At 40.4% G+C, this 27,806-nt stretch overlaps 2 protein-coding genes across 12 annotated transcripts in view; one reads left to right on the top strand and one right to left on the bottom strand.

The window, feature by feature from the left end:
- Positions 1-16,668, top strand: part of LOC127005905 (microspherule protein 1-like) — a 74,726-nt gene extending 58,058 nt beyond the window's left edge. Inside the window, exons 1-8 of one of the 9 annotated variants that reach the window (XM_050875356.1) lie at positions 2,213-2,355; positions 5,392-5,591; positions 9,225-9,308; positions 11,733-12,291; positions 12,843-13,106; positions 13,215-13,417; positions 15,752-15,860; positions 16,114-16,668. In XM_050875356.1, coding sequence (XP_050731313.1) covers positions 11,761-12,291; positions 12,843-13,106; positions 13,215-13,417; positions 15,752-15,860; positions 16,114-16,329 — 1,323 coding nt within the window. In that variant the 5' untranslated portion in view covers positions 2,213-2,355; positions 5,392-5,591; positions 9,225-9,308; positions 11,733-11,760 and the 3' untranslated portion in view covers positions 16,330-16,668. Of the gene's footprint in view, positions 1-2,212; positions 2,477-5,391; positions 5,599-9,208; positions 9,309-11,732; positions 12,292-12,842; positions 13,107-13,214; positions 13,418-15,751; positions 15,861-16,113 lie in introns of those variants that run through there. The other 8 variants (XM_050875336.1, XM_050875345.1, XM_050875285.1 and 5 more) reach the window with 8 other exon arrangements.
- On the bottom strand, positions 757-27,744 carry LOC127005899 (UPF0739 protein C1orf74 homolog). Of its 3 annotated transcripts, XM_050875258.1 has the most exons (9): positions 27,493-27,744; positions 26,621-26,725; positions 25,384-25,525; positions 24,600-24,726; positions 20,749-20,985; positions 20,060-20,227; positions 18,664-19,819; positions 17,537-17,683; positions 757-1,752 (listed from the first exon to the last, which is right to left on the bottom strand). In XM_050875258.1, exons 4-9 carry the CDS (start codon positions 24,677-24,679, stop codon positions 1,216-1,218), a joined length of 2,325 nt encoding a protein of 774 aa, XP_050731215.1. In that variant the 5' UTR covers positions 24,680-24,726; positions 25,384-25,525; positions 26,621-26,725; positions 27,493-27,744; the 3' UTR covers positions 757-1,215. The 3 variants fall into 3 exon arrangements, with proteins under 3 accessions (XP_050731215.1, XP_050731206.1, XP_050731225.1); XM_050875249.1 differs by lacking the exon at positions 26,621-26,725; XM_050875268.1 differs by lacking the exons at positions 757-1,752; positions 17,537-17,683; positions 18,664-19,819; positions 20,060-20,227; positions 20,749-20,985 and having other exon boundaries at positions 21,016-24,726.
- Positions 27,745-27,806: the final 62 nt, after the last annotated feature.

Genomic DNA, 27,806 nt, shown 5'->3' with positions numbered 1-27,806 from the left:
AAGACACGCAGTCCCGCAACAGCTGGCCAGCCACCACCAAACTTAGGAAACGAGTGAATGCTATTGTCTAATATGTTTTAGGAACCCTTTATTAACGTTACAGGATAAAAAAAAACTAAGAGGGAAAGACCTGAAGGAGAGGGAATCATTGATGGAAGACGTAGTGTTCGATAGAGGAAGATGCAGTAGAAGAATCAGAAATAGCGACTCCATCCATGTAGAATCGAAAGAGCCAAGCCACAGTAGAAGGTAAGGTAGGGGGCATACGCTGTAACTGCACATGGTCTCGGTACTCATATCCGTCCCATTAGCTCTTGATTCTGTGTTGGTTATGAACACTTTATCCCGGGACATAGCTCAAGTGCATCATTCGAATTATCAGAATTTACCAGCTGGGTGAGCTGCGCACCGACTGCCCATGCATTTCGGGATTCGAACCCAGGGCCGCGTATTTGTAGACAGGCGTGCTAACCACTACACCACGGAAACGTGTAATGCCATAGTAATTATAAGGGCAGGTTTTTGTATACCGTCAGAATTGTGTGAAAGCACCTTAGTTTCAATCTTTGTGGCAATCGAAATTGTTTGTTCTTTATTTTGCCCATGAGTATCGCGACATAAACCTTACGTGTAGACAAGATTTTTATTTCATTTGCGACTGGTTACCCCCAGCCCCACCATACACAGTTGTTGGCAACAATATTTACAAGTGATATGCGAGGAAGATATATTCAGGGACAGGGAAAATTGTTTAACAAAAGTAAGAACTTTTATTAATTAGAGTGGATTATGCTGACTTTAATTGATTTACAAAACATTGATCACATAATTTGATCTGAAACAATACATAATGAGAAAAGTAAATTAATACTATAGGGACACATTATTATATGCAATAAACCATTAGATTTACAAGGTAATAATGGCAATAATGCTAATTGCTTTATTTATATATTTATTTTCTGTTACCTTTTCAGCGGTGTATAGATACTGGAAGGAATAGAGGGGTATATGGAAAGGCCTCAAGATACTCAATATAGGGGTCTCAAACAGATCTAGTAATAAAAAAATTAATTAAAAAAACGAGGGGGTAACAATTCCGTGATGTCAAAGAGAACCCCTCAAGGAGCCAAGACCCCAGGCACAAAAATCTCTAGATTCTCCCAGCCTCCAGGGATGCAAGTGGGTCTTCGTCGCAGCCCCTCAATACCACTGTTACATCAGCATTCCCTCTGCCTTATCAGGGCTGCAACTGTGTTTCCGGTGCCCCTCGGTACTGAAAGACTCGTGTCGCTCAAGAGAGGCCGTGAACACCCCCTCCCGCCACACCACCCGGAGCGTCACTTTCTCCCCAGCCACGACTTCAAGCGGCTCTTTCAGCATAAACACGCTCTGGTTGCAAGGGGAGTCTTCGCCTAGCGTTGATAGTATGGAATCAGACTCCGAATGCGCCGCTGCTGAGGACGAACCTTCGAAAGCTTGCTCGAGGCCACCCTTGAAGTGGAACCAGTAAGGAATGGCCGCGAGTGTGGTGGATTGTGTGACAGCGAGTCGCGTTCTCGCTTCCACGACTTCCCCGCCCAGCACCAGCATTCCTGTGGAGGAACCTTGTCTTGGCAGAGGTTCTTGCGGCTCGACCACAGCCTCAGCGCGGCCAGACACGAGAGATACCCTCAATACGGGCACGGCGCCCCTCAGTACGCTGGTGGTGTGCGGGAGGCTGGCCAGCGTCACGTCCAGCTGATGGGTCGTCTGGAAAAATAGAAATATATATATATAAAATTATAGAATTAAAAACATAACAGACTGACTTCGGAATAAAGAAAAGAAGATAGTGGGATTAAAAAATAAAATAATATAATCGGGACGTTTCATTTTCCGAGGGAAACTGACTGTTTGAAAATATCTGATGGCTTTACAATTGTGGATGAATCCAGATTGTGATCGATGACACATTGTGAGCGAGAAATAATGGCATACATATATAAATGTAGACTGCACAAAATTGCCCCAACAATGTTGTTGTACGAGAATGGAATAAGCTCCCCCTTTAGCGGTTCAGTGTAACACGATTGAAACATTCAGAAATATACTCAACTGCCACATCCTCAAACGTCACGAAGGCAGAGATGCAACGTCTTGGTAGTCTGTGTTGGCTGGACATCTATATAAATATATGTAAATCCAAACATTCCTAAGCCTCCCAATAATACCCGCCGTTTTCTGTAGCGCTATCCCTCCGCCATGTTTGTTTACATTCTGCGGAGCCTGGCGCGGGGCACTCAGGGCGCTGTTAGTGTGTGGGTGCTGCGCTGCTCTGTGCCATAGGAGGGACTGACTGGCCACACCATTACTGTAACGGCTGTGTGGGGCTGGGGAAGGAGGAAGGAGCTGAGGGGGGCTGGAAGTGGTGTTTGGTGGAGGGAAGTGCTTATACAGGGCCTGGTGGTGGTGAGGGAATGAGTCTGTTCTGTAGGTGAGTAAGAATGAGAGGAGCAGAGAGTTCTGAAAATGTGGTCAAGGAAGTTCTGGATCTTGATCTGGATCCAGTAAGACTGAGAGGAACAGAGAGTTCTGGATCCAGTAAGAATGAGAGGAGCAGAGAGTTCTGAAAATGTGGTCAAGGAAGTTCTGGATCTTGATCTGGATCCAGTAAGACTGAGAGGAACAGAGAGTTCTGGATCCAGTAACAATGAGAGGAGCAGAGAGTTCTGAAAATGTGGCCAAGGAAGTTGGTGATGATATTCTCCTCTTGTAGGTCTTGGAGGCCCAGGGAATGTGTCTGATGCTGGGAAGTGAGGAAAAGTTGGTATTATTTTACAAGTGCGCCGCCTCACGGCGAAAGATACCCATGTGCTTTAGGAAATTCTTTGTGGTGATACAACGGTAAAAATGAAACAGGAGTAGGCGTATTATTTTCTTCAAGACACAGATTATGTTTTCATGGGCAATATATGACCACTTTTTTTGTTGAGATAGCTTTTTTCTGCACAAACCAGTAAAAAAATTACTTTTGGGGGGTTACATATATCAGGAATTCTACAGTTCCCTGTAGCACACTCCACCCCGCTCTGCCGTTCACACCCGTTGTTAAAGATTAATTTTAGTACCTACCATGCCAGTATTTCATTACCTACCTTATGAAACATCACTAGCTCTTCATATATCTTTTCTACAAATGTTCAACAATCATGGAAATGCTTTCAAAATCCAATTCAAGGACTATTCATTGTTGAAAATAGGAGATAATATATTCACGAAAGTGTAGCCTCCTTTGACGGCGGCTGCGGCGACGGTGCCGCTGCTACAGCCGCAAAATAGCTCACAAAGAGTTTAGGGTGGGGGAGCATATTTAAACTACTCCAACCAGGGAGGCGGTGGCTGAGTCGTCAGAGTAACGGCTCTGTGTTCAGGAGGACGCGAGTTCAATCCCCGCCCGGTGCCACTAAGCTGGGATTTTTCAGCCGCTGCCGAGTGGCTTAAAACTACCCACATGCTGTCCAGAAGACCGCCTATCAACCTGGACTCTAGATTCTAGGATCAAAGATGAGCTCTGGGAGGGCAGCATGAGCCAATGCAAGATGGCGCCACTATAAACACTCGCCTGCACCAGAACGGGCTGGGCCGACCATCAGGACCCACTGGAAAGAAGCCTTGGACCGACCATCAGGATCCACCGGGAAGAAGCCTACCGGCGCAATAGGTCGCAATGTAAAAAAAAAAAAAAAAAAAAAAAAAAAAAAAAAATTATGACCTGCTTCGCCCCCCTCAACACCCTTTCTAGCCAGGGGGGGAACCCCCCCCACATGTATATGCGACAGTTCTGCAAGGAAGTATTTCTTGCAACACCGGCTGCACCGCCACCACAGCCGCCGCCAGAGGAGGCTGTAATTTCGTGAATATTATCCCCTATTTTCAACAATAAATAGTCCTTGAATTGGATTTTGAAAGCGTTTCCATGATAGTTGAATGTTTGTAGAAAAGATAAATGAAGAGCTAGTGATGTTTCATAAGGTAGGTAATGAAATACTGGCACGGTACTAAAACGAATTTTAACCCACCCGTTTTCTATGCGAGCAAATGAGGAAGGTCTCTCTCTCTCTCTCTCTCTCTCTCTCAATAGTCACAAATTATTTTTAAACTAAACCAACCCCGACTTGTAACCTAACGACTAACAGAGGGGGGGGTTGCTCCCCCTCGACCCCGCCACCCTTTGAACATATTTTCTAGACCATTTCCGATGCTCAATAGATTAATTTGAATACACTGAGGTATAAACAATATAGAATATATGTCCCTTGTGCTTCACAGACCATGCCTACTCCTCCTACATATTAACACTTAAAGCGCGGGCTAGATTTTGCCGCGCCTGGCCTGCCATGCTGACATATTCACTCAAAAACACACCTCACTTCAACCTCAAGTATCTTCTCTCTTACTGAGCTAACGTTGCTGAATGAGATATCATTGTAAAGTCCTTTTCCATAGCTGTCCTTTGACGTTAATTTGAACACCATATAAGCATTGGTAGAACAAGTACAGAGTTATGAAGTAGGAACTATGAAAACATATTATTATAGACAGATACCTGCCTCTATTGTTCTTATTTTCTATTATTTAGCAATAAAAAGTATCACTTTTTTACAGCTTCTGTGTACCATACCCATATAAAGCTAAAAAAACGGCATGTTTACTGTACTTGACGACAAACTAATCAAATCTGGCGGCGCGTTCATTAAATAAATGCCATGTCCACTATTGTGGACATGGCACGCTCCGGCTGTCCACACCCGCGCTTTAAGGGTTAACCAATACAACATACTGACGTATTGCTTTTACATTGAAAATTATTTGAAATATATCTTTATTCATATGATTAAAATGAACGGTTGCCGCCATGATGGGTACGTGTTCCAGCCCCCCCCCCCCCGTTTGGCTAGAAGAAAAATTATTTGGGGATTAAGGGGGGCACCCCCCTGTTAGGTTAGGATAGGTAAGGTTAGGTTAGTTTAACCAGTAAAGGATGAGCGTCCTATAGGTGGAAACATTAGTGGATTCCATTAAAGGACGAGTGTCCCTCATGTGGACGCCTCCGTTTTATTTGATTTCCCTTAAAAAAATAATGATTTGCAACAGAAACGGTTAGCAGATTATTTCAAAACACACCAAAAATTACCCCCTCCAAAAAAAATAAATAAATAAATAAATAAATAAATCACATGCCTGTGCAAGACAGGTGCACTTGTAAAATTTTACCAAAAGTTCCTAGATGGCTTAGTGAAGGAAAAAGTGTGAGGGTAAAGGAATGTCTTTTCTGTAAGTGGGAAGGTGGAGAAGCATGAGAGGAGTAGGGAATTATAGAAGTTAAAAATGATTTTCTTTCCTTTCTAGGTCTAGGAGTTCCAGGGAAAGGGTCTGATGCCAAGAAGTGAGAAAACCTATACAAAAGCCAAGTTCCTCTGCCTCACCAAGGGGCCGTGCCACAAGCCACTCCCAAGTCTTGAGGTCTGCCGTCCACCTCTCCCCATTCAGTGTTTGTCTGTGCACTCCACGTCAAGCGTCACAGATGATTACCAGATTTGTTCACAAAGGCAAACCGTAAGGCTGATGTTTTAATTATTATTCTTGGTTGATAATATGTTTAAGATGAGTCATGTTAAAGATGTGCTATGACAGTTTTTGGGGATTCCACCACAGGTCTGCTATGAAAAAATTTGGTAAATATTTGGCTGACCTGAGCAGGTAAATGTGTAGTTTAGTTCTGCCACCTCAAAATACTGAATATATACATCTTCATAATGTGATCAAAGGGCAAAAATACCCATTGATCATGATATGAAAATGCATATTGTTAGAAGCTAACCTAACATAAGCAAGCAATCCACTGTGCTCCTGACAGCAGCCGCCATCCCGACTGTCTCTTATGCATTGGCAACACTGGCACGATTATGTTAAGTTTTATTAGTTAAGGTTAGTTTCTAATCAAGTGCACCTTTATAATATGGTTTGCATGTATTTTTGCCCTTTAATTGTAATACGAAGGTATATATGGTATTTTGAGGTGGTGGAGCTAAACTGCTCATATATACGTATATCCCATAGTTTTTTTTTTTTTTTTTTTTTTTTTTCCCACCAGAAAACAGCTACAGAAGTGCAAGAATTAATTTATTGTAGAATCACATCATAGCAATTATGGTGTTATTTTGTTGAAGGTTACAGCAAGATTCAAATATTGTGACTTTTACTATATTTACTCATCGGTATCCTGTAATGCAAATTGAAACTAAAGAAATGACTTTAACAGTGGTGATGCATCATTTGTGGCAGTGTTTAATCATGAGATGCCATGATGATGAAGCTGTGGGTTGGGAGTGGGTGTTGGGCTAAATTACAATACAGTAAACCCTCACTCACTCTTATGGACCTCGATATACTGAATTTTGGCTTTAATGAACTTTTGGGGCTAGGCCAAAGTATACGGGGATTTACCGAACAAGTTCGGTAAGTGCAGCGTTCAGTTCAGTGATGGGCTGCCGCTAGACAGACGTACACACACTCAAAAAACTATCGTTACAGTGGGGTCTGACGAATTTCACACGGAGCAACCCGGTAATATCGGCAGGGTTGGTAAGAGTGCGATCACCCCCACCACCTCAGCTCTGCTGGGAGGAGCAGGACAGGACCCCCGTAAGGGAGGGATGGAGAGGAAGGGAGACACTGAGATACCAGATATCACCATAATATTAACAGAGTGATTTGAGTGCCACTTGTTTAACCCTTTCCATCCGTGACGCAGACGTCGGCGTCACAGTATGGAAAGGGTCAAGAGGAAATGAAAGAGGATTAACCCTCTTCTAAACCTCTCAATCCTCCTCTAAATTCCTCTTAATCCTCTTCCATTTCATCTTAAGAGGTTTAGAAGAGGATTAAGAGGTTTAGAAGAGGACTAACCCTTTCCATACAGTGATGCTGTCGGATGCCCGTCGGCGTCGGAGTGAAGGGGTTAAGCTTTATATTCACATATTATTAAACAATAATGCTCATATGATATACGTAACAGCGGTGGGTAAAAGTATTCTCCCATGTCAAAGACAAAAACAACCATCAACGCATGTCAGATATAGTTCAGTTCATAATGTGCCATCCTGGAACTAATGGTTCCACTGAACGTGTCTTTTCTTTCATGAACAAGTTGTGGGCATCTGAAAAAGACACAACTTCAAATTGCAATGCTAAAAGCATTGCTGGTAAGAAAGATACAGTTTAAACAGAGTTGCGTGAATATCTACAGGTTGTTTCAATTTACTCCTGGGCTACCCTTCTCTCTTGTGCTGCCTCATTGCTTGATAAAAAGTAGGAATTTTGCGCGCTTTTTAAGTTGACAAATAAGGAATTTGGTGCAGGCGTTTTGAATTGCCGAAATTAGCCGTCTCTGGAGAAGAGTAATTTATTAAATAGCTTGCATGCAGGAGTTAATTTGTCTAATATGTTGGTATAATGACTCACCACAGAATTATTAGAGAATTAATCTTATTGGGTGCATTCCATGATTGTTTTGAGACAAGCGAATACCGTGACTCGAGTAGTGCATGCTATACTAGTGAAACCAATGCCAACGTTATCTTACCATTTAGGTGATAAGTCAAGTTTATAATCCAATCCATTATAAATGTATCATAAGGGTTAGCTAAGTTCTACGTAACCTCCTAGGCTCGGTGGAGCCGTATGTGGCGATCAGTCAGTGGGATTCACTCTGATATCCAAATCCTGAGAGACTCATCACCGCAAGGTGTTTATCATATTGTCTCCTAAATGGACAAAATTTTAACTTCACTTGTGTGTGAGGTGTTAAAGCATAATTTCATCACCCCAAACATTACAATATTATAGCTACATAGAACACAGGTCAATTAACTTCGACTAAGACTCCACCTGTGTGTTTCATGAATCGTTACTGTGCCAGCTCAAATTCTACTGCTTCATTTACGAGTCCCGCTCACTTGGTTCAGGCAAGTGAACCCACACCCAACACACGCTGTGATACCAACATGAATAGCCTGTTCTCAATGGCTTCGTCCTTGGTGTCAGTTTGTGTCATGCTGAATGTGTAACGATATTTTTTTGACTGTGTGTACATGCATGTCGATCGGCAGCGATGGAAACAATTGTCAACTGGGAGATGTGTGTCTAGTCAGTCTAACTTTGTCCACACGACACCAAACACCTCTGCTCTCATCCTTTCATGCCACACCTATCAACTAATACAAAGAACAAACTTTGTTATATACAAAATTGGTCAGAAATAGCGAACTTTCAGTACATATAGTAACATATGATATAACAGATTTTCAAATATAACTTCACCTTTTCCCCGATAGGTTTATCAGAGCAATGGTCTACTGTACCGTTTATGGGCAGGATATATTAGTTTGGGTTAGGTTGGTATGTTTGATTTTTCAAGACGTTGCTGCCCTGTGTGATTTGGAAGGCGGCATGCAAGCGATGATGAGCTGGTTTGTTGGTTCTTTTAAACATTAATTAAAATATTTGTGGCAAATGGTTATCTAATTTTTCAGACATCAAAATGGTATACGTCCATGGAGTCTGTGAATGATCTTCAAAGAAAATTTACTGCCATTTCAAATAAAAATCAATTATCTCCATAAAAGTTATCCCATTTTATTCAAATGTATCTTGTACAAATGAGACCTTGGAGACCTGCACTGTGATGTGGCTGTTAGGATCAGGGGTGTGGAGTCGGCTACTTTTGGCCGGAGTCGGTAAAAATACCCCCGACTCCGACTCCTTAACGTAATAATTTATCGTGCAATGTAGTTGTGAAGTTTTTTCTTTTACATTATCTAGATGTTGTCTATATAGAGTACACATAATTTGAATGTAAATACATGTAAGAAAAAGGACCTCAAGAGAGTCTACCAGCACTACAGACAGCATCTAAAAAAAAAAAGATTTGCAATAGAGGAGGAGGGGCATGGGGGTCGGAGTCAGAGTCGCAACTTTAAAATTTCCCGGGGTCGGAGTCAGAAAATTTCAACTCCGATTCCACACCCCTGGTTAGGATGAATGTCAAAATGCAAGTAGTTTTACTACTGATTTTTAAAGAAAACTAAGTTTAGAATTCTTCAAAATGCATATAATTTTACCTTAAACAATTTCTTGGAAAAAAAATAATCTTTACCAATTATAGAAAAATTTGTGTACAGCACCATTGTTACACCTGCCTATGCACTGGCTGCTCCTACAAGCTGAGTCATCGCAACCGGTGGGACTGAGTTACGAATAATTTGGTAGGGCTCTGCTACTAGGTTGTTATTTGTTTACGTTTTGTTTTATTGAAAATTGGTCTTAACTTCGAACAGTGGCAATGCCAAGGGGAGGCCTGGGCTGTTACTATATCACCCCAAAAAATTATCATCCTTCTGTAGCCTTATATTAATTTAGAAATAAATTATTATTCACCTCTCTTGGCACACCTACAGCCCTCCTTGCATCAAGAAAGTACCCCCTAGCCTCCCCTTAACAAAATTCTGGAGTCACCATGCTTGAAACTATTGATTTCCTTAGAAGTAAATGTTACCGTCCCTTAAATGCTAAAAAAAAAAAATAATAAATAAATAAATTGAGTACTGAATTTTCCAAATCTATACCAAAAAGATAAAAAAACATGACTACGGATGAGTGTCAGTGCCACTGTTATGACTGCCTCTGTGCATGAGCCTTTGAATATTTTGACTTTCTAACCCTGGCGCCTGTGTGTTGTAGTGGTTAGCAGGCCTTGCTACAAATCCGTGGGCTGGTTTGATCCCAGCTCAGGGTGTTTGGTGCCCAGCTCACCCAGCCATTCATTCTCCCTCAATAAGTGGGTACCTGGGAAAATCTGGGGAAAGTAAACTGTGGTAACTCAGATGTCACATTCGTCTTATGTCCCAGGGAAATGGGTTCTTGCCCACCACAGGCTCAAGAGCCAATGATACGGAGGTGAGCAATGAGGCCATGCATAGCTTAGTGTATGCCCCAACTTCACCTTTGCCTTTAACCTTTAAGCTTAAGAAGTTTTAGTGACATTATCACTTGACTTGCTGTTACTTAACTGCTTTCAAATTCAATTTCTTTAAGTAAGAGTCTGCCCTTATTCACTGCTAAAATAGAGCACAGAAACATGAAAAATGATTGAGTGAAAGTTGAAGCCTCATAGCCCATCAGAATATGCTATGTACAGTAACAGTTTAAATTATTCCTGAGTGGTAGAGCAAATTTATTGCAAATATTGTGTTGTGTTGTGCCTGCTATGACCCATAACAAACACTGCAGCACAGAGTGTTCATTTGTCTTGATCCCTACATACATGAGCCATCCCAACTGTGAGATCTATTTATCAACCAATAGCAGTTGCTCCAGGTTCATCATTCAGTCACTCTCAGTATGAGTGATAAGGACATCAGAATGTTTAGGTAAAAATTGAGCCTTTTTCTCCAGCTGTGGTTCATTCTTCACAGTGGAGCAAACAGTGGCTGGCAGGACATTTACAGTATAGCACAGCTGATGTCAACAGCATGCTGACCACTTTTACTTCTAATTATTTTCATCCTCTTTTTCTAGTGATGAAACAATATGTTGACATCAAGGTTTGGGTGGTTGGGTATCAGCCATGGACCAGGATTACAAAAGAATATCTAATAAGATAAAACTGTGAAGAGCAATCGGGTGATGACAGAAGAATGTGGAACTTTTTCACTTTATTTCAACAAAATATAACCAACAGAAACGAGTAATGACCAATAGACGGGTGACAAATAAAAGAGAACTCTCTGTTTAATGACAGGAAAACGTTAAATATAATGGTTGGTTGCTATTTGCAGTATTGTGATTTGTAATTCTTGCCTTTACTTGAGTTTGGTGAAAGAATGGGAAGATAGTACCTATCAGATAGTACCTCATCCAGCTTTCCTCCAACTAGAGGTGAATGGAGGAAAGCTGGATGAGGTAGAACATTTCTATTGTTTGGGAGATGTTCTGGACTGTGAGGCAGGAGTGGAGAGGACAGTGAGAGCAAAAGTGGCGGCAGCATGGTTTAAGTGGAGGGAGGTGGCTAGTCTGCTCGTGAATCGTAGCATCCCTCTAAAGAGCTGAGCAGGGGTGTACCAAGCATGTATTAGATCAGTGATGTTGTATGGAGCAGAAACATGGGCTCTAACTAGAAAATTGATGAAGGTATTGAGAGCAAGTGACCGCAGAATGCTGAGGTATATGGTGGGGATCAGGTGGCAAGATAGGGTGTCCAAGGCAGATGTAACTAACAGATAAGGAGTAGAGGACCTGGAAACAGTGCTCAGAAGGGAAAGACTCTGATGGTTTGAACATGTAAAGAGAGCAGGTGGGGATACAGTGCTGGGAGCTGTGGAGAGATTAGAGGAAGAAGGAAGGAGACCAGTGGCAGTTGGTAGACCTAGGAAAACATGGAGAAGGTGTATACAGGAAGACTTGGCATGGTTGGCATTGGATTAACATCAGGAAGAAGAGTAGAATGGAGGAGAGCCATAAAGTGTCCAACCGCTCAGGAAGAGTGAAAACGGACGTTAAATGAAATGATGATGATGAATTGAAATTTAGCTCGTGCGTGCAAGGCCAAAAGACAGCTGCACATGAGAATGGAGACCACCTCCACACAATGTTTATTGATTTATCTGATCATATAATAATTGATATTCCAGGGTAACTGAGAGGCCACGGTTTCGCTCAATGGACCTCACCCTGCCACCCCGTGAACGCACCACCAGCACCAGCAGCCTTATAGAGGATGGCACAAAGCGCAGGTCTTCCTCCAGAGCCATCAAGCGCCCTAAGTTTGATGATGAACTGGTTGAGTCAAGTCTTGGAGGTCAAGGCTCCACTCCTCTTAACAAGATTCGAACACGTAATCCATCAATCTCCACCGCATCAGATTGTTCTGTGTCGCTTCCTCCAACACCATCAGTCACATCTGATGTTAGAAAGAGACTGTCATCAAAGTCTTCTAGTAAGAAGGCAAGAAAGGGTAGAGGATCACAATCAATTGTCACCAAAGACCTTGGTCGGTGGAAACCAACAGATGATCTTGGTTTGATAATTGGAGTCCAGCAAACATGTGACTTAGTAACTGTCCACAGAGGTGTAAAGTTCTCCTGCAAGTTCACACTTGGGGAGGTTCAGGAGCGATGGTATGCTCTTCTCTATGATCCAACAGTGTCAAGAATTGCTCAGCAAGCCATGAAAAATTTACATCCTGACCAGGTAAAAGTCTCATTTTTTGTTGGAGACTAGTGGAAAGAGTTTTTAAGACAGAACAGCAAATCAGCCCTGCAAAACTTTATTGTAGTAAGTCTTATGTGTATAAAACCTTGTCTCCTGTATTTATTATGAGAGCTGATTGAAGTTATTTTGTGTATCATTATTGGTAGTCATGACTTTTCCAATATTAATAAGTCACTAGACCCACATGTGGATTTGAAACTTTGATTCCTGTTTTGACAAATTAAGTGCTTCATATCATTTAGGTTCTTGAATAGGTGAACTATTACCCAACATTTGATGTCACGAAGTGATTCTATATTTTATTTAGAGGAATGACTTGAGTCTGGTAAATGTAGATGGGCACCAAATGTTCTTAAATGATTTGTGGATAGTAAAGTGGTCAGTTTCACAAAGCAGCCTTTCCCATCAGACTGAGTTTCTTATACTCTGAGTGATATGGGATATAGGGTTCAAAGTATGATGTTTAGCACAGTATGACAATGGTTGAGAAGTATTTTGATTCATCTTTTAAAGTCTTGATCCTATTACAGATACAAGCAGTCCAATCCCGAGCTCTCTACAGCAAGGCTGAGGAAGAACTTTTAGGAACAATCAAATCCAACTCAAACCCTACACTTCAAACCTTTGAACAGTGTCTGAAGGACAACCCACATATACTCTTCCCAGCACGTTCTGCTAAGTCACTTTTTGCACACTGGCAGCTATTGAAACAGTATCACCTGCTCCCAGACCAGTCTGTCCCTCCTCTCAACAAGAATGGGCCTGTCAAGGATTTTGCTGAAGCTGAGCAACAGGTGAGTCTTTATCAGTTGATTAAAGATACTGTACATAGCAGATGTAAAGTAAGTTAACTAAAATTGCTTTTGAAAAATCCTTCTTTTTTTCTTTTCCCTGAACTGTAGATTCATGATTCTGAACTGTATGAGAGCAGTGATGACTTGCTGGAACATGAGCTTGGAGTGGCTGGTCGGGGGAGCAAGCGAGAGATTCGTCTCTTGGAAGACCAAGTTTCCAAGTGGCAGGTCTTGGTTGACACAGTCACAGGAATTTCACCTCCAGAATTTGACAATCAGACTCTCGCTGTACTCCGAGGTCGACTAGTAAGGTAGGTTGTGCCTGGTCATGTTTGTTTTAGCCATAGAATGTAGCCTGAATAATCTAAGAGAACCTCCCGAGGAATGGTTTTGCCTCATTGTTCTCTCCTCCTAAAGAGCTCAATATTTTCTGTAGATGAGTTGAGAGTCAAAATAGCATCAGTTAATCATTCTTATCACATGTTGAGACCATCTAAATTTCTAAAAGTATCATACATGACCCACTGCACCACTTCTCAGTCTATACCTTTTCCTGTTACACCTATATATACTAAAACTCCCGTAAGGTATACATCCTAATTTCTTTCTCCATCCCATCTTGACACACCACATGCTCCTCTTATATAGCTCATTTCCACTGGATATGTTTTGTGATTACCGTTACATTCCACACTTAGTCTTGGAAGGATAATGCTATTTCTTATATAGACAACCTCCATTATTTATTATTTTATAATGCCCACTATTTTTGTTGTTTTGAACCTGCCTCATGTGGCCTGCCAGAGTGCTCAGCTGACCAGATGGGGGGGATGGGACAAACTATCGCTATTTATAATTTTGTTATTCATTTATAACAACACATTTTGACTGTCACAAAAACAAGGTTTACAATACTTTAGGAAGTTTTTGGTGAGTTACTTAGCATCATTGTGTTTGCCTGAATTACCTATAACTGTCTTGTTCCCTTCAAAAAATTAACAAATGGCATCAGTCCATTTTGTTGTTACTGATGTCACTGATGAAGTGTGTGTTTACTTGTCTGCTTATAATGGGAACTCATTAAGTTACCTGAACAGTTTGGGAAACTTTCCCTAGGCATTGTAGGGTTTTGTAATTGTGACTAGTTTAACAGTAACAGTAACAATAGTTTTAGTTGAATAACAAGATAGTAAATAGTGTTGGTTTGTCTTGTCCTGTTAGCTGAGCAACCCACCAGCTGGTAGTACAGATGTACATAATGTATATTTTCTTTTTCATTATTGTGTTACAAATGAAGTATGCCAGAAATATTCCTCTGTTCAACAAATAAAAGGTGTAAAAAAAAAGTCAGGAACATAACACCCCGTTATTTACATGCATTCCTATGTGCAAAACAAGTTTGCTATTTGTCATTACACTATTTGACCATTTTGATTAAAATGCAACCCTGTCAAATTGCTTGATTTGACTTTACTCTTCTTTATTCCCCCGCCCACTCCTCGTCCCTGGATATCTCTCCAGTGCACATATTGCCTGTCTCTCCTTTACTGCTCCTCTTTGCCTTCCTCTCCATGCTCCCATATCAACATGAACTCTATCTCTAAATATTTAAATTCAGATACATCCTTCATCTTTTCCCCCATTAAATCTTACCCTCTTACACTCTGCTCTGACAATATTATTGGCTTGGTAAAATCTATGGTCACCTCTCTTACTCTTTCATATACAATACTCGTGCCTAAATTTACTTTAAGCATTCTTCTCTTACACAACCTGTCAACTTTCTCTATTTCTTCTTTAATTTTATGGCAACAGCACTGCATTATCTGCAAATTACTCTGTCACCATGGCCTGCTCTATATATCATTTTCAGCCTTGCTCCTAATTCTCTTATGCTGGCTTTCACTTCTCTGATAAAACCTTCATGTAAATATAGAAAAGTTAGGGTAACAACACACACCCTTGTCTCACACATACACCAACACTAAAGTTTGCATTTGATATATTCTATGGCTCTCTAACCCTTCATATACAACTGCATCTAAGATTCAACATGCAACTGGCCAGTAAAGCATAAGTAACACCAGTGATGAAGTACTGCTTAAGCTTAGGCTAAACACATTTGCAGCAGGGTGAACAGCAGTGACAGACTCACGTGTAGTCTTGATGTTATGAAGGCTTGCCTGCTTTTAGAAACAATCAAACCCAAAGTGTGGTAGGAGAGGGAGGAGGGTGTTTGGCAGGAATTAGCTGACTGAGAGCACATTCATTTAATGCTTTCCCATGGAAAGATACAAAGCAAACTTTGGCATTCATTGAGTGAGTGAAGAGTACTAAAGCATGATTTTTAAAGCAAATTTTTATTGCTTGAATGCTTGAAAAGAGGGTGTCACCATTATATAAAGCTGTATCACTGTAGCACATTTTTCTTTTCCACATCACACAACTTCCATATCCCACAACTCTCTGTTACCTTCTCATTCTCACTCTAGTAACCTTGTATTCCCTACATACCTTACTCAGCACATATATGTTCACTTTCATGAGGGAAGTCATCATTCTCATGTTTTGAACATAGATTCAAAATTGCTATAAAGATGTTAAGTAGACGCAATTTATTTTATATTTGATTTTCTCCCCCGAAGGTACCTTATGCGGTCCAGAGAAATAACTTTAGGGCGTAAGGCATCGGGTGTTAATGTGGATGTGGATCTTTCCTTGGAGGGGCCTGCTTGGAAGATATCTCGCAGACAAGTAAGTGATTTCACAAATTTTGACATGTCAGTTTGCCTCTAGGGCAGTGTCACCTACATAATGCTACTAAGGACTGTTCATTCTGTTCATCTTCAATTGAGCTTTGACCTCTTGCACACCTATCTCTGTATCTATATTGAAGAGCATTATGACATCACATGGCTCTGTGCCACACCTACATTAATCTTAAAACTTGTACCAATTATTCATATAGGGACAAAACTAAACATTTCTCAAAATGTCTTTCCTCCAGGGAATCATTAAGTTGCGGAACACAGGGGACTTCCTGGTTGCCAATGAGGGCAAGAGACCAATCTATGTTGATGGCAAACCTGTGCTGGCTGGGAACAAGACCAAGCTGAACAACAACTCTGTAGTGGAGATTGCATCATTAAGGTTTATATTCCTAATTAATCTTGACCTCATTAATGTCATTCGTCAAGAAACAGCCAAGCTTAGTGGTCATTAATGATTAGCAAAGGTATAGCTCTTGAAGTAGATGTAACTTTCCAACAGAAATCTCCTGATGACAAAGGTAGGATTTGTGACTTGATACCTGGTTAGTGTAAGTGAAATTACAATTTTCTACAATGAGTAGTATTTTCTATTACTTTTTTTAGTGGATAAATGTAAGAAATTAAGTTATTAATAAATTACTCTTCTTAAAACAATCATGATTTACTGAAATTATATAATACAACATACCAATGTACCTGCATTTTTTTCTAGTGGGCATTTATTTCTGTTGCCAAAATGTAATTTTTCTTTAAATATGCTGTCACAATGAAATACAGTTTTTTTTCTGTTACCATGTTTATTCATCGGACTCCAGCACATTATCCTCTTTCTTACACTTGCGATGTTGAATTAGGTAAAGTAGTATTTGTCATAGTTCATATATTGTAGGGAATTCAGTTGAGGTAAAAAGATATTAGAGGCCAACACTGTGTAATCAGGATTATTCAGCAAAGAGTGAGTCACACAAAATGTACTGCCTGGTTGCACTAATATTCATGGGGATGATTTAAACTAAACAAATTTGACAGACAACAGCTGGGTGTTTGGCTGCAGTGACTGAGCCTCTCTTTGGACATTTTTACATACGGTGTTTGCTTCTCGTGTTTGGAGCTGTATGTAGATGTAGGAAATGTTATCCAGTAAAGAGCATTTATGTCTGCATTATATAGTGGCAGCCAAATATTGTCTTGAATGATCGACATCCATATCCATACTCTCCATAACCTATGAACCAGTCCATGTAAGAGGGATTCAAATAACTGCCAACTTCACACCCATCTCAGTTAACGACACTGAATGGGGCATCTTTGGGTAGCAAAAGTGATAATTCCAAATAACCCATTGTTCTAAGTGCTGAACATTGGGATATACGCCCGCAAAATTAAGTGTGTATGCGTGAATTTTGAGTCTCTAAACGCTCACATTCCCACTTTATTACTGAATGTCATTTCATGAAATAAGAATGTGTAAAATGCAAGTACTGCAGAAGAGTATCAGATGAATGGGAGACCATAGGTCAGTTGAACTGATATGGTTTCAGAATACATGAGAAATGAAGTACATTTTTGTCTATTAAGGACCCCTGGAGGCAATAAAGCATCAGAGCTCCAGATGGAGAGATGGACAGACAGAATATTATAATCTACTAGGGTACTTACCTGCATCATATTGAAGACCTCGGCCACAGCAACACCACTAGTGTTGGCATCACTGACTTGTGTAGCAGCTGCCAACACCGGAGAACTGACCACATCCATCACCAATTCCAGTTCTTGTGGGAACACCAGACCACCATTTGCCATCAACTTCCTAGGGGTTGAGAGATTCATCAGAACTTAAATCTCTCAGAAAATAAATCTGATTAGCACTGCAGTTGCTCATGTTTTTGAGTTCAACAAATCCATTCTCTCCTTACTTTTTTTTCTTCTTGTGGTGCCACCTCATTCTCTTTTGCTTTGGTAATGCTTTCTCTACTTGTACTACAATTAGGTTCATTCCATAATTTCTACACACATGTAGCAATGACTAAGTGCTCATAAATATAGCTGGAATATATAAATATGCCTTATTCTTCTCACAAAAATGGTAACATTGTTTTATAGATATGCCCTCACCCACTAGTGATTTAATTCCTTTAAACTACCATATTTTCCAAAGTATGAGATGACCCTAAAGGGGGCCAGCCATTTTTTACCCTAGGCATGGTTTTGGTGTTGGTTTCATCGAAATCGGTTGAAAAATGATAGCGAAATTGAAGTGCAAAGGTACCATTTTGAAATATGGCCAGGTAAAGTTTTGAATGCGTAACATTCAAACATAGCGAAGTGATATCATGGCATCTATCCTTTAATTTATTTGTAACGATATATAAAAAGATATATCTTCAGGTTCAGTCATATATTTATAGGAATGAACACTGCAGATATGTAACTGCATCATTGAACCTCAGAACATTTAAAAATGTGACCCTGATGTGGATGAGCTCAAAGTGTCCCACAGCATCTTATTTTCATTATAAAAACTGCTTGTCATTCCCTGATTGGTAGTAACATCTGTTCGTTGTAGTATATTCTACGTTTTTTTGGTGGTATTCCTAATAAATTTTTCCTGATTTTTATTTCTCCATTTATCTCAAAATAACATGTGACCATTGGCATCTGATGTGTGCCAGTTCATTTTCTACTCACAAATCTGTAAAAAATTATCTTCTATAAAAAAAATTTAGAGGGACCTAAACCAATCTTAACCCATACTTTTGACAGGAAGATTTACATATATAATTAACTTGCCTGTACATTTCCACTTTTTCTATAATTCCATCAGCGAGTGTACCTTCTTGCGTCACAGGCCAAAGAAATAACACGTCCAAAGTCTCATCAGCTATCTCCTCAGTCAGGCCAGCACTGATCCCCATTTCTTGTAACACTGCTTGAATGTCCACATCTTCCACATACAATTGAGAGTCTGGAAGGTAAGACTGCAGGCACAGTCCTCCCACAGGGAATGGTAGCGTATCACATATAACAATGGGATGGTCATGTGTATCTTTGCTTTCTTTTCTACACTGCTGAATCTTGTTGAATACTTGTTGTGCTGCAGACTTATATGTATCAACAAAACTCTTGCTGTTAAGAAATCTTAATGCATGTGTATTGAGCTTGATGGAATCAAGACTAGAAGGGCATAGAGGGGATTTATCTTGAACAACAACCTGAATGATATCACAACACTTAAAGTCAAGTGTAATGGTGTCATCAGAAATAACATTTAATGGATGGACCACTGGATACACTGCATTTTCCCATACCGTCTCCATCAAAGAATTTGGAAATGTTCTTATGCAGTTTTCATCATCTAAGTGCAAATTAAATGCAAGAGCTATAGCATCTACAGGGCCATTATCTGTGCATCTCAAGGTGAATGGTTTGTTCACTTCCCCAGTAATATGGCGGGTAATATCTTTCAAGGAATTAAAGTCAACACAAGTTACTTGAAGCCATTCTGATAGAAGCTTGAAACCACCAGGAATGTGGCTCAGTTTCTCTGACATGTAAGGTTCCTCAAGCTTGACAGACACACTTTTATTCTTCAGGCATTCAATGTCAGGGTTCAGGTACTTTGTTTGCTTGGCTATGTAGCTACAGCTGATAAGAGCAACAAATACTTCAGCTCTTGATGGAATTACCTTCCCATATTTTGCTGAGCTGTGTTTTTCTTCAGCTACATTAACATCGCTTTCAGCCAGTGAGTTTGCTTCAGATGAAGTGATGGAAGTTCTGCCATTACAAAGAAATTGTGATTCAGAGATTCCATTAGCAGGCCCATCATCGTGGGATCTGCTGGGTGGTATCAAGAGATGCTGCCAGGCATGTTGGAGAGTTGATAGGATGTGTTCTCCAAAGAGGCCAGCATCCACAGTTTCAGTCACAACCATGGAAACTCTAAAGAATAATCAGAAAAAAATTAATTACTATTCTTTGTCCAAAGATTATTATTTATATTATTTAAAGCTATTTTGTACCTGCTTTACTTGTAATAATCAATATAAAATAATTGACATGGAAAATTTGTCAAAGACATCATCTCACTATCATACACTTGATATACATCAGTGTGGCAAAAAAACTGAAAGGTAAGAACTATTTGCAACATCTTGTCTATATACAAAAATGTATTCTCACTTTTTTGGGATGTCAGAGGGAATATGAATATCCTTGCTGTGTTTATTAAGGATACTGATGCTGGAAGGATCCACATTCATTTGCAGGATGGAGGAGCTCATTTCACACATGAACTTGTCAACTTCACAGGCAAATATTTCTTGAGCTCCAGCCTTGAGGGCATAAATACTGAAAAAAATATACATGCTATTCATATGCAGAAAGTAGGATAGGACAGAGAAAATCTGCTTCTTTATGGAAGATATGATAGCAACCATGACAGCAACAATACTGCCACACAAAAAAGTAAAGCTGCCGGAGGTGGACAAAGCACTTCCTCATCATGAACGTGGCTATTCACCTCAAATGAACAAAAGGGAAGGTTAATCTTATGAAGAGGAGTGACAGCAAAATATATATCACATGGACTGAACATTACATTCAATCATATATCATTAACATTTACTTTTTAAAAATGCAAATGAGCAAAGATATTTATATGATGTTCTGGCTCAGGGGCTCTTGTCCAAAGTACATATTCTTCTGGTCCTTAGTATGGTGCCCTCTGATACCTCTAGACAATGTTGATTCAATTTGTTTTGTATTTGTTTTTTTTATATTGTGCATATGACCACACCTACTTTTTTGTATTATGCTTCTGCTTGACGTATAATAATTTTCAAAATTAAAAACAACATGCAGCATTTCACCTGAGCAGGCCTGTACCAGAGCCAATGTCCAGAACTGTGAGGTGGCCTTCCCTCACAGCCCTGGTGATGGCTTGTTTGAAGGCAGTGTTTCTGCCAGCATCATTGAGCATGGGAAGGTGCCAACGGTCCACCAGGGAGTTTGCCAGTCTGCCCTGGAGCTCCTGAGCACAGGGATCCCTTGGGCATCCCATCTGGGCCAGACAGGCATGATTCCAAGCTTCATGTGTGCTACCAAATCTGTAACAAGTAGGAAAGTGAAACAAATCATGAGGCTTTACATTTTATTGCACATCAGGATTCAACAGAATTTTATAAAAGAACAGCTGAATCTGCATAAATATATCACATCACTGGAGCCTGGATGTTTAAGCAAGAGGCTTCTTTTGGGCCTAATTTGGAAATATCTAAGTAATAATGCCTAATTTACTCAAAAAGAGCCTACAGTATCCATTTCTCATAAAATTATTGAGCCAGTAACAGTACAGACACAAAATGCAAGTTTCTGAATGACTGAATTCATCAAGATAAGCATCATGAAGGAGCTGCTCCAGGAAAAGCCTTTTCACAATCATCCTGTATTCATTGCTCCACACTGACAAGCTGCCAGAAGCCATCACATTACCATAGAAAAAAATGTGCCTATGATTGATACTCTGAAGGTTTTAGAGATAACTTATATGCACTACTTGGGTTGCCAAAGAGAAAAGTAATACTGTTCCTGAAAATTTTGAGTGACTGCTGCGAACCAAGACCTGGATGAACACCTTCACAGTGATTTCCTGATTTCCCCATAACCAAGCTGTTTTATAAATATGTAAACACAAAACAGGACACTGTTTAAACTAGGTCTGCCATTTATAATTACTATGAATTCACAAAGTATCAAGCAGTAAGAGAATGACACCATCTAACATACAGACTCTGCATTTGGTGCTGCACTGACTGGCATGTCCCCTAAACCAGCCATCTGGGTTAGGTTACAAAATATGCAAAACTATTTAGAATATAACTTGAATATCTTCAAGTATCTATGAGGCACCATCACCAAGAGATAGCTTACATCTGCACATTCCTTACATTATCAGTGGATGAAGGTCTACTCTGTGACATGGTGGCACAACAAAGTGTAACACATTGGCAGACATAAGCCACATGGTTTCAAAGGCATTACTGCAGGAATACATCATATTTGTGCAATAAAGTCCAGGCAACCACTGCTGTACTATTGATAATTTCTTTGATCTTCAACTCTCCCTACCAAAAATCTATATATGATACCCTTACAATTGACTATATGATCTGTCTGTCTGGCAGTGCAATCACATGATCACTAAGCCGCACAGAGCTGGTGTAATCACATGACCACTACACAGCACAGGAATGTGGATGACAGTTCTCACTGTGAACATATACATGTGGTACAAGCTGCATGGAAATCTAGGTCCATTACAAAGCAAAAATTTATTACCATACTTGTAATACTTTGTTTTCTTTTCTCCCTTTTTTCTCCTCTCACTCACCAACCTTCACTTCGGGCCAGGTCTTAATCACCCATTTCCACTTTTTACTATTTCCATCATCATCATTTACTTTTCATCATTTCTCATAATAAGGTTAGTTGTTCGATGATCATCTTCTAGCAGTTTGTTTCAAACACTTCCTCCAGACCTTCCAGTTATTATCACAAATAAAAAAAAAATAAAAAAAAAGTGAATTGTGCTGCTTTTTTTTTTTTTTTTTTAAAGATATTAGTGTATGATGCCATTCTTAACCCGAGAACGTCGGCAGACCCTTTTCTGGGCTTTCACGAGTCGTGGCTGTGGTACGGTGGACCCTAAAAAGGGCTCACCATAAAACCCATAATTCGAGCTAATTGTAGAGGGTGGTGGCATAAAGCAACCCACCATACATGCCCTGGGTCACAGTGGTGGGTGAGTGATCTTGAGATGGGCTTTTTTGTCATAGGTGGAGCTGTAAGGTCATGGCAGACTGAATTAGCTATCCACACAGTAATCACTTGTCAAATTCTCTAAAGTAGACAACAAGCGACTCTCGGCTAGATGCCATGCGTCACAAGACTGTTTATTTTGTAACAAACACCACCCAAAAAGAATGGAGTTTGAGTAAAAGTAAATATCTTTAACAGCTTTATGGTTATGAGAGGAGTACTCTGATGTACGTTCCCTGCTCTTTTCTTAGTATCAAAATGCAGTGTAATTTTGCCGTTTCTCGGCCACTTCTCGGCTTTCCCATAGCCGAAGCCCACGGGTTAATAAAACAAAGGAGTCTTTTAATCAGAAATTAGTTTTAACTACATTATCCAGAATGATACAAATTAATTTTCATCCCAATGGCATTTTGTTCACAAGCAATTATAGTGCCACCGAGAGGCACAGAACTGAATCACATTTGAATTTAGCAGCTGAATAGCTTGCTGCCTCCTCTATTCTAACATTTACGACATTTCCCCAATGTTCAATACCAGGCCTTAATTCTGGTTCCAAGACCTCAGGCACACTGAAGGAGAACAGTTCAACAACTGACTCACATATGGAGCAGGTGGCACTGAATTTGAACACTTTCAGTGGCATGCCAGAGAGACTATTTCCCCCGGATTCTCCCTCCCACCAATATATGTGAGGGTATCCAAGCATACAACCAAACACAGTGCTCAGATTGACATCATCAGGAAGTTTGACCTCCAAAGCCTTAATGGCTTTCTGAGCAGAAGCTGGGCCTGATGGATTTTCATTTTGAGGAGCACTCCCTAAGTCATTCTGCTGAGATGAAATGCTTGGAGTGCTCGCAGAACTTTCTTTGTCTGCCTCATCCATGTTGAGCTGAGTCATAATAGAGGTGAGGTGGGTACAGAACTCTTGGTGTGCTTCTGTGCTGGCTATTTTTGGTTCAGCTGCGCTTATATCAATAAGCCAGTTTGGAGAGGCCCCACTAATGGTCACCAGAGTACGAGTCACTGCAGGTACATTTGCTATAAAGACATCAAGGCCTAACTCAACTAAGACCAACTTTGAAACCAAGAGGCCCTTGGATCGTGCTTGATTGAGAAGAGCCAGCAGGTCAGATGTGTCGGCTGTACATACATCCCACAATAAGGATGGCTTGACTCCCTGGTCCACAGCCACCAGTAGAGGAATAATTTCGTCACAGTACTGACTGCCTCGCCCTCTGAGACACTCTCGAAAAAGAGAACGCCAAGTATCTAAAGACATTGTTGAAAATTTGCTCAACAGTCAGTCAGTGTGAAATTTGATGTATTGCAAGTACAATCACAAGAATATAATCACTAGGTCACAGAAAATTCATTTCCAAAGTGACGAATGAAACAGAAGTCAGGATATTTGTTGCACTTGTTACAAACACAAAAAATGTACCACTATGAGACATATTCTAGTCATGACAACATTTATTACAATGGCCATTTTTCAAGTTGCATCAATTATTCAAAAACACTAATAGCTAATGCAGCCACACATGAATTACAGTTATGCAAAAATGTACAATAGTTATCTTACGTTATTCAAATCAGATATTTTGCTGCAAAGCAACTCTCTTGTAAAACATCTATAAAAATGACAACTAGCATTACTTAAACATTCAACAAGATTCTTATTTTCCTATGAAGGAAAATATGCCTCCCACTGTTACTATCTTTACTAATGTTAGTGACCAAATGACATGCCTAAAGATGATTACAAAAAATAAATAAATAAAATAAATCAACAAGGTTTACCTAAAACTGATGATGCTTCATTACACACAAAACTATGTGGTATACTGTGAATTTAGCTGCAATGTAAGAGTAAACAGCTATGACACTGCTCCTTCAGTACCTGTATAGTGTCCCAGCCAAAAGGTGGTGCAGGTCAGAGGACTGTGGGTAATGTTTCAGGGCAACCTCAAATAAGGTCATCACCTTTGACAAGCCTTGGTTTTCTTCAACATTTTTGCTCCATTTCTCTGCCAAAGAGAGAGGTTGATAATGCTAGAGTTGTTGTACTATTCATACATAAAATAAAGTCAGTCCGTGAAAAGCTGTGGGAATATTTTGACTTATCATATGCCAAAAATGTGTAGCCCTGCCTGGCTGATAGGAGAGTGGCAGAGTAGGTGGGGAGGCTTTCAAAATACTGTCTACTAACTATTGATACAGACATACCTTAGGTTAAATACACAATAAAGTATACCATCAAGGTGTTGTTTCAAAACCAGATATAATTTCAAATAAAATGATATTAATATTAGCATAGCCTAACCCCAAATCAAAACATTAAGAATCAAACAATATATTTTTTTCCTGTATCATATTACATTGGAAGATGGTTTATTGCATGGCTAATGTACAGTGTGGAGCTAAGAGGCAGTGTAAGGAAATGCATGCAGAAACTTATGATACACTGTGAATGAGAAGTAACTATGGTTCTGAAATGAATGCAGCTGGTGGCTTTCATATTCATACTTTGAATGAGCCTAGCCACCAAAGTTAAATCAGCTACAAGAAATTATTCAACACTTGAAATACAGATGCTGCTTCAGTATGTGAAACTAAGGACAATACCTAACAAAACATGCTAAAGAAAAAGTGGCACCAAATAACAAGAAGTCTTGAAAACCAACCAAATATTTCCAGGTAAGTAGAATAGTACGAGTTCTTGAGGTTAGGGCACAGGAGGAGAGCCAGGGACAGGTGGGAAAAACTGCGACCCAATTCTCCTCGACGGTGACACTCCTCAAACTGCAACAGCTGCTTCTCTCCACTCTGTAAGGAAGGAAACACTTTATTGCCAGAACTTACAGCATGCCCCGCCAGATAGTGAATAGTTTTGTTAATGCAGCAGTGCCTCTTAAGAAAGCACTTTATATCATCCTGGCCTTCTAGTAAGCAATGAATCCTCTTTCGTGGTGGATAAAATACCAGGGTAAAACATGGGAACAACCACCCAGCCCCCAACAATGCAGTAAATTGGTACGACCAGTAACTAAAACCTTCACAAATGTGAAACAAAAGAAGTATCCTATGCAGTACCCATGCTATTTTTTTGGTATATTAGAAGCAGTTGTTGGCTAGATTAACCAATACCAGTGATTTGAGATCATAGGACCACTGTTATGAGAAGGTCCTAATAACTTTATCCCTCACCTGAATTCTGATTCCTCTCCTTATTTCTGTTCCTTCCCTTGATTCCTGATCCCTCCCCTGATTTCTGTCTCCTCTCCTTATTTCTGTTCCTTCCCTTGATTCCCCAGAGATTCCTGCTCCTTCCCCTTATTCCTGATCTCTCCCCTCCCCTGATCCTGATCCCTCTCCTTATTCCTTCTCCCTCCCAATTCCCGACCCCTTACTGCCTTCCACATCTTATTATCACCAACTAAAAAAATAGACTGCAGTGAATTATGATGATTTTTTAAATATTAGTGTATGATGCCATTCTTAATGAAACAAAGGAGTCTTTTGATCAGAAATCAGTTTTAACTAAATTATCCTAACATGATACAAATTCATTTTCATCCTAACGGCATTTTGTTCACAAGCTCTTGCAATTATAGTGCCACCGAGAGGCACAGAACTGAATCACACTTGAATTTGCCGGCTAAATAGCTCACTGCCTCCTCTATTCTAACATTTACATTTCTGCAGTGTTCAATACCAGGCCTTAATTCTGGTTCCAAGACCTCAGGCACACTAAAGGAGAACAGTTCAAAAGTATATGAGACCATGGAAAGGTTACTATTCTCATGGGGACAATATTGGAAGCGTGTAGTGATTCTCCATATTTCCCCCTGATTCTCCCTCCCATCAGTATATATGTGAGGGTATCCAGACATACAACCAAACACAGTGCTGGGCAATTACCTCTCTCCATTGAGCAGGGGGTTTCGACCCTCATTGTGGGGTGGTGGCAGCCTACCTTCATCGTTGCACTCAGTTACGCGGGAGGAGTTATCCAGTACAATTTCTCTATATTCATGAAAATAAATAATAATTTGCTCAAGTTCAAAAAGAAGAAAGAGATATAACCCCTGTGAGATCCCGGGGTATTACATGTGTTCCATTTGTCAATAACAGTAATGGCAAACCAACTCCCTTTTAATGTTGTCTGCTGGTGGTCAGGTCTGGGGGGCTTCAGGGAGTGAGCTCTCCAATTGTGCTCTAATTGTGCTGGGGCAATTACAACTCTCGGGGAGTGTGTTTCATTTGTCAATAACAGTAATGGCAAACCAACTCCCTTTTAATGTTGTCCGCCGGTGGTCAGGTCTGGGGGGCTTCAGGGAGTGAGGTCTCTAATAGTGCTGGGGCAATTACAACTCTTGGGGAGTGTGTTTCATTTGTCAATAACAGTAATGGCAAACCAACTCCCTTTTAATGTTGTCCGCCGGTGGTCAGGTCTGGGGGGCTTCAGGGAGTGAGCTCTCAAATTGTACTCTAATAGTGCTGGGGCAATTACAACTCTTGGGGAGTGTTCCATTTGTCAATAACAGTAATGGCAAACCAACTCCCTTTTAATGTTGTCAGCCGATGGTCAGGTCTGGGGGGCTTCAGGGAGTGAGGTCTCTAATAGTGCTGGGGCAATTACAACTCTTGGGGAGTGTTTCATTTGTCTATAACAGTAATGGCAAACCAACTCCCTTTTAATGTTGTCCGCCGGTGGTCAGGTCTGGGGGGCTTCAGGGAGTGAGGTCTTTAATTGTTGGTGTTTATCTGTAAGAGCCAGGCAGGGCGCTCACCTTTCTGCTCATCTGTCCGGCCCGCGGCGACGAGGGGGCAGTCCTCCTCCTCTGCAGTGTTCCTGGGGCTGAGTTTTGTGTTTTTAGGCCTTGATTCTGAGGAGCTGGATGAAAGGAGACTGTTATAGAGCTCCGGGGTTCTTCTTCTCCTTGTATTCTTCTTTATATTAGTGTTTTAGGTGAAGGTTCACGGCGGCTTGGCTGTTTGTGTTTACCTCTGCTCCTCCTCGGCCCTCGCCTCCTCCTCCATTATTTTTTGTACTCTTATTCCTATGTACTCTATTATTTCTATGTACTATAATAAATATTTTTTT

The sequence above is a fragment of the Eriocheir sinensis genome, chromosome 3 (genome assembly GCF_024679095.1).
Source record: "Eriocheir sinensis breed Jianghai 21 chromosome 3, ASM2467909v1, whole genome shotgun sequence".
In the NCBI taxonomy this organism is placed as follows: Eukaryota; Metazoa; Arthropoda; class Malacostraca; order Decapoda; family Varunidae; genus Eriocheir; species Eriocheir sinensis.
Note: the sequence above shows the minus strand (reverse complement) of the source record. Positions and strands in the feature narration are given on the sequence as shown.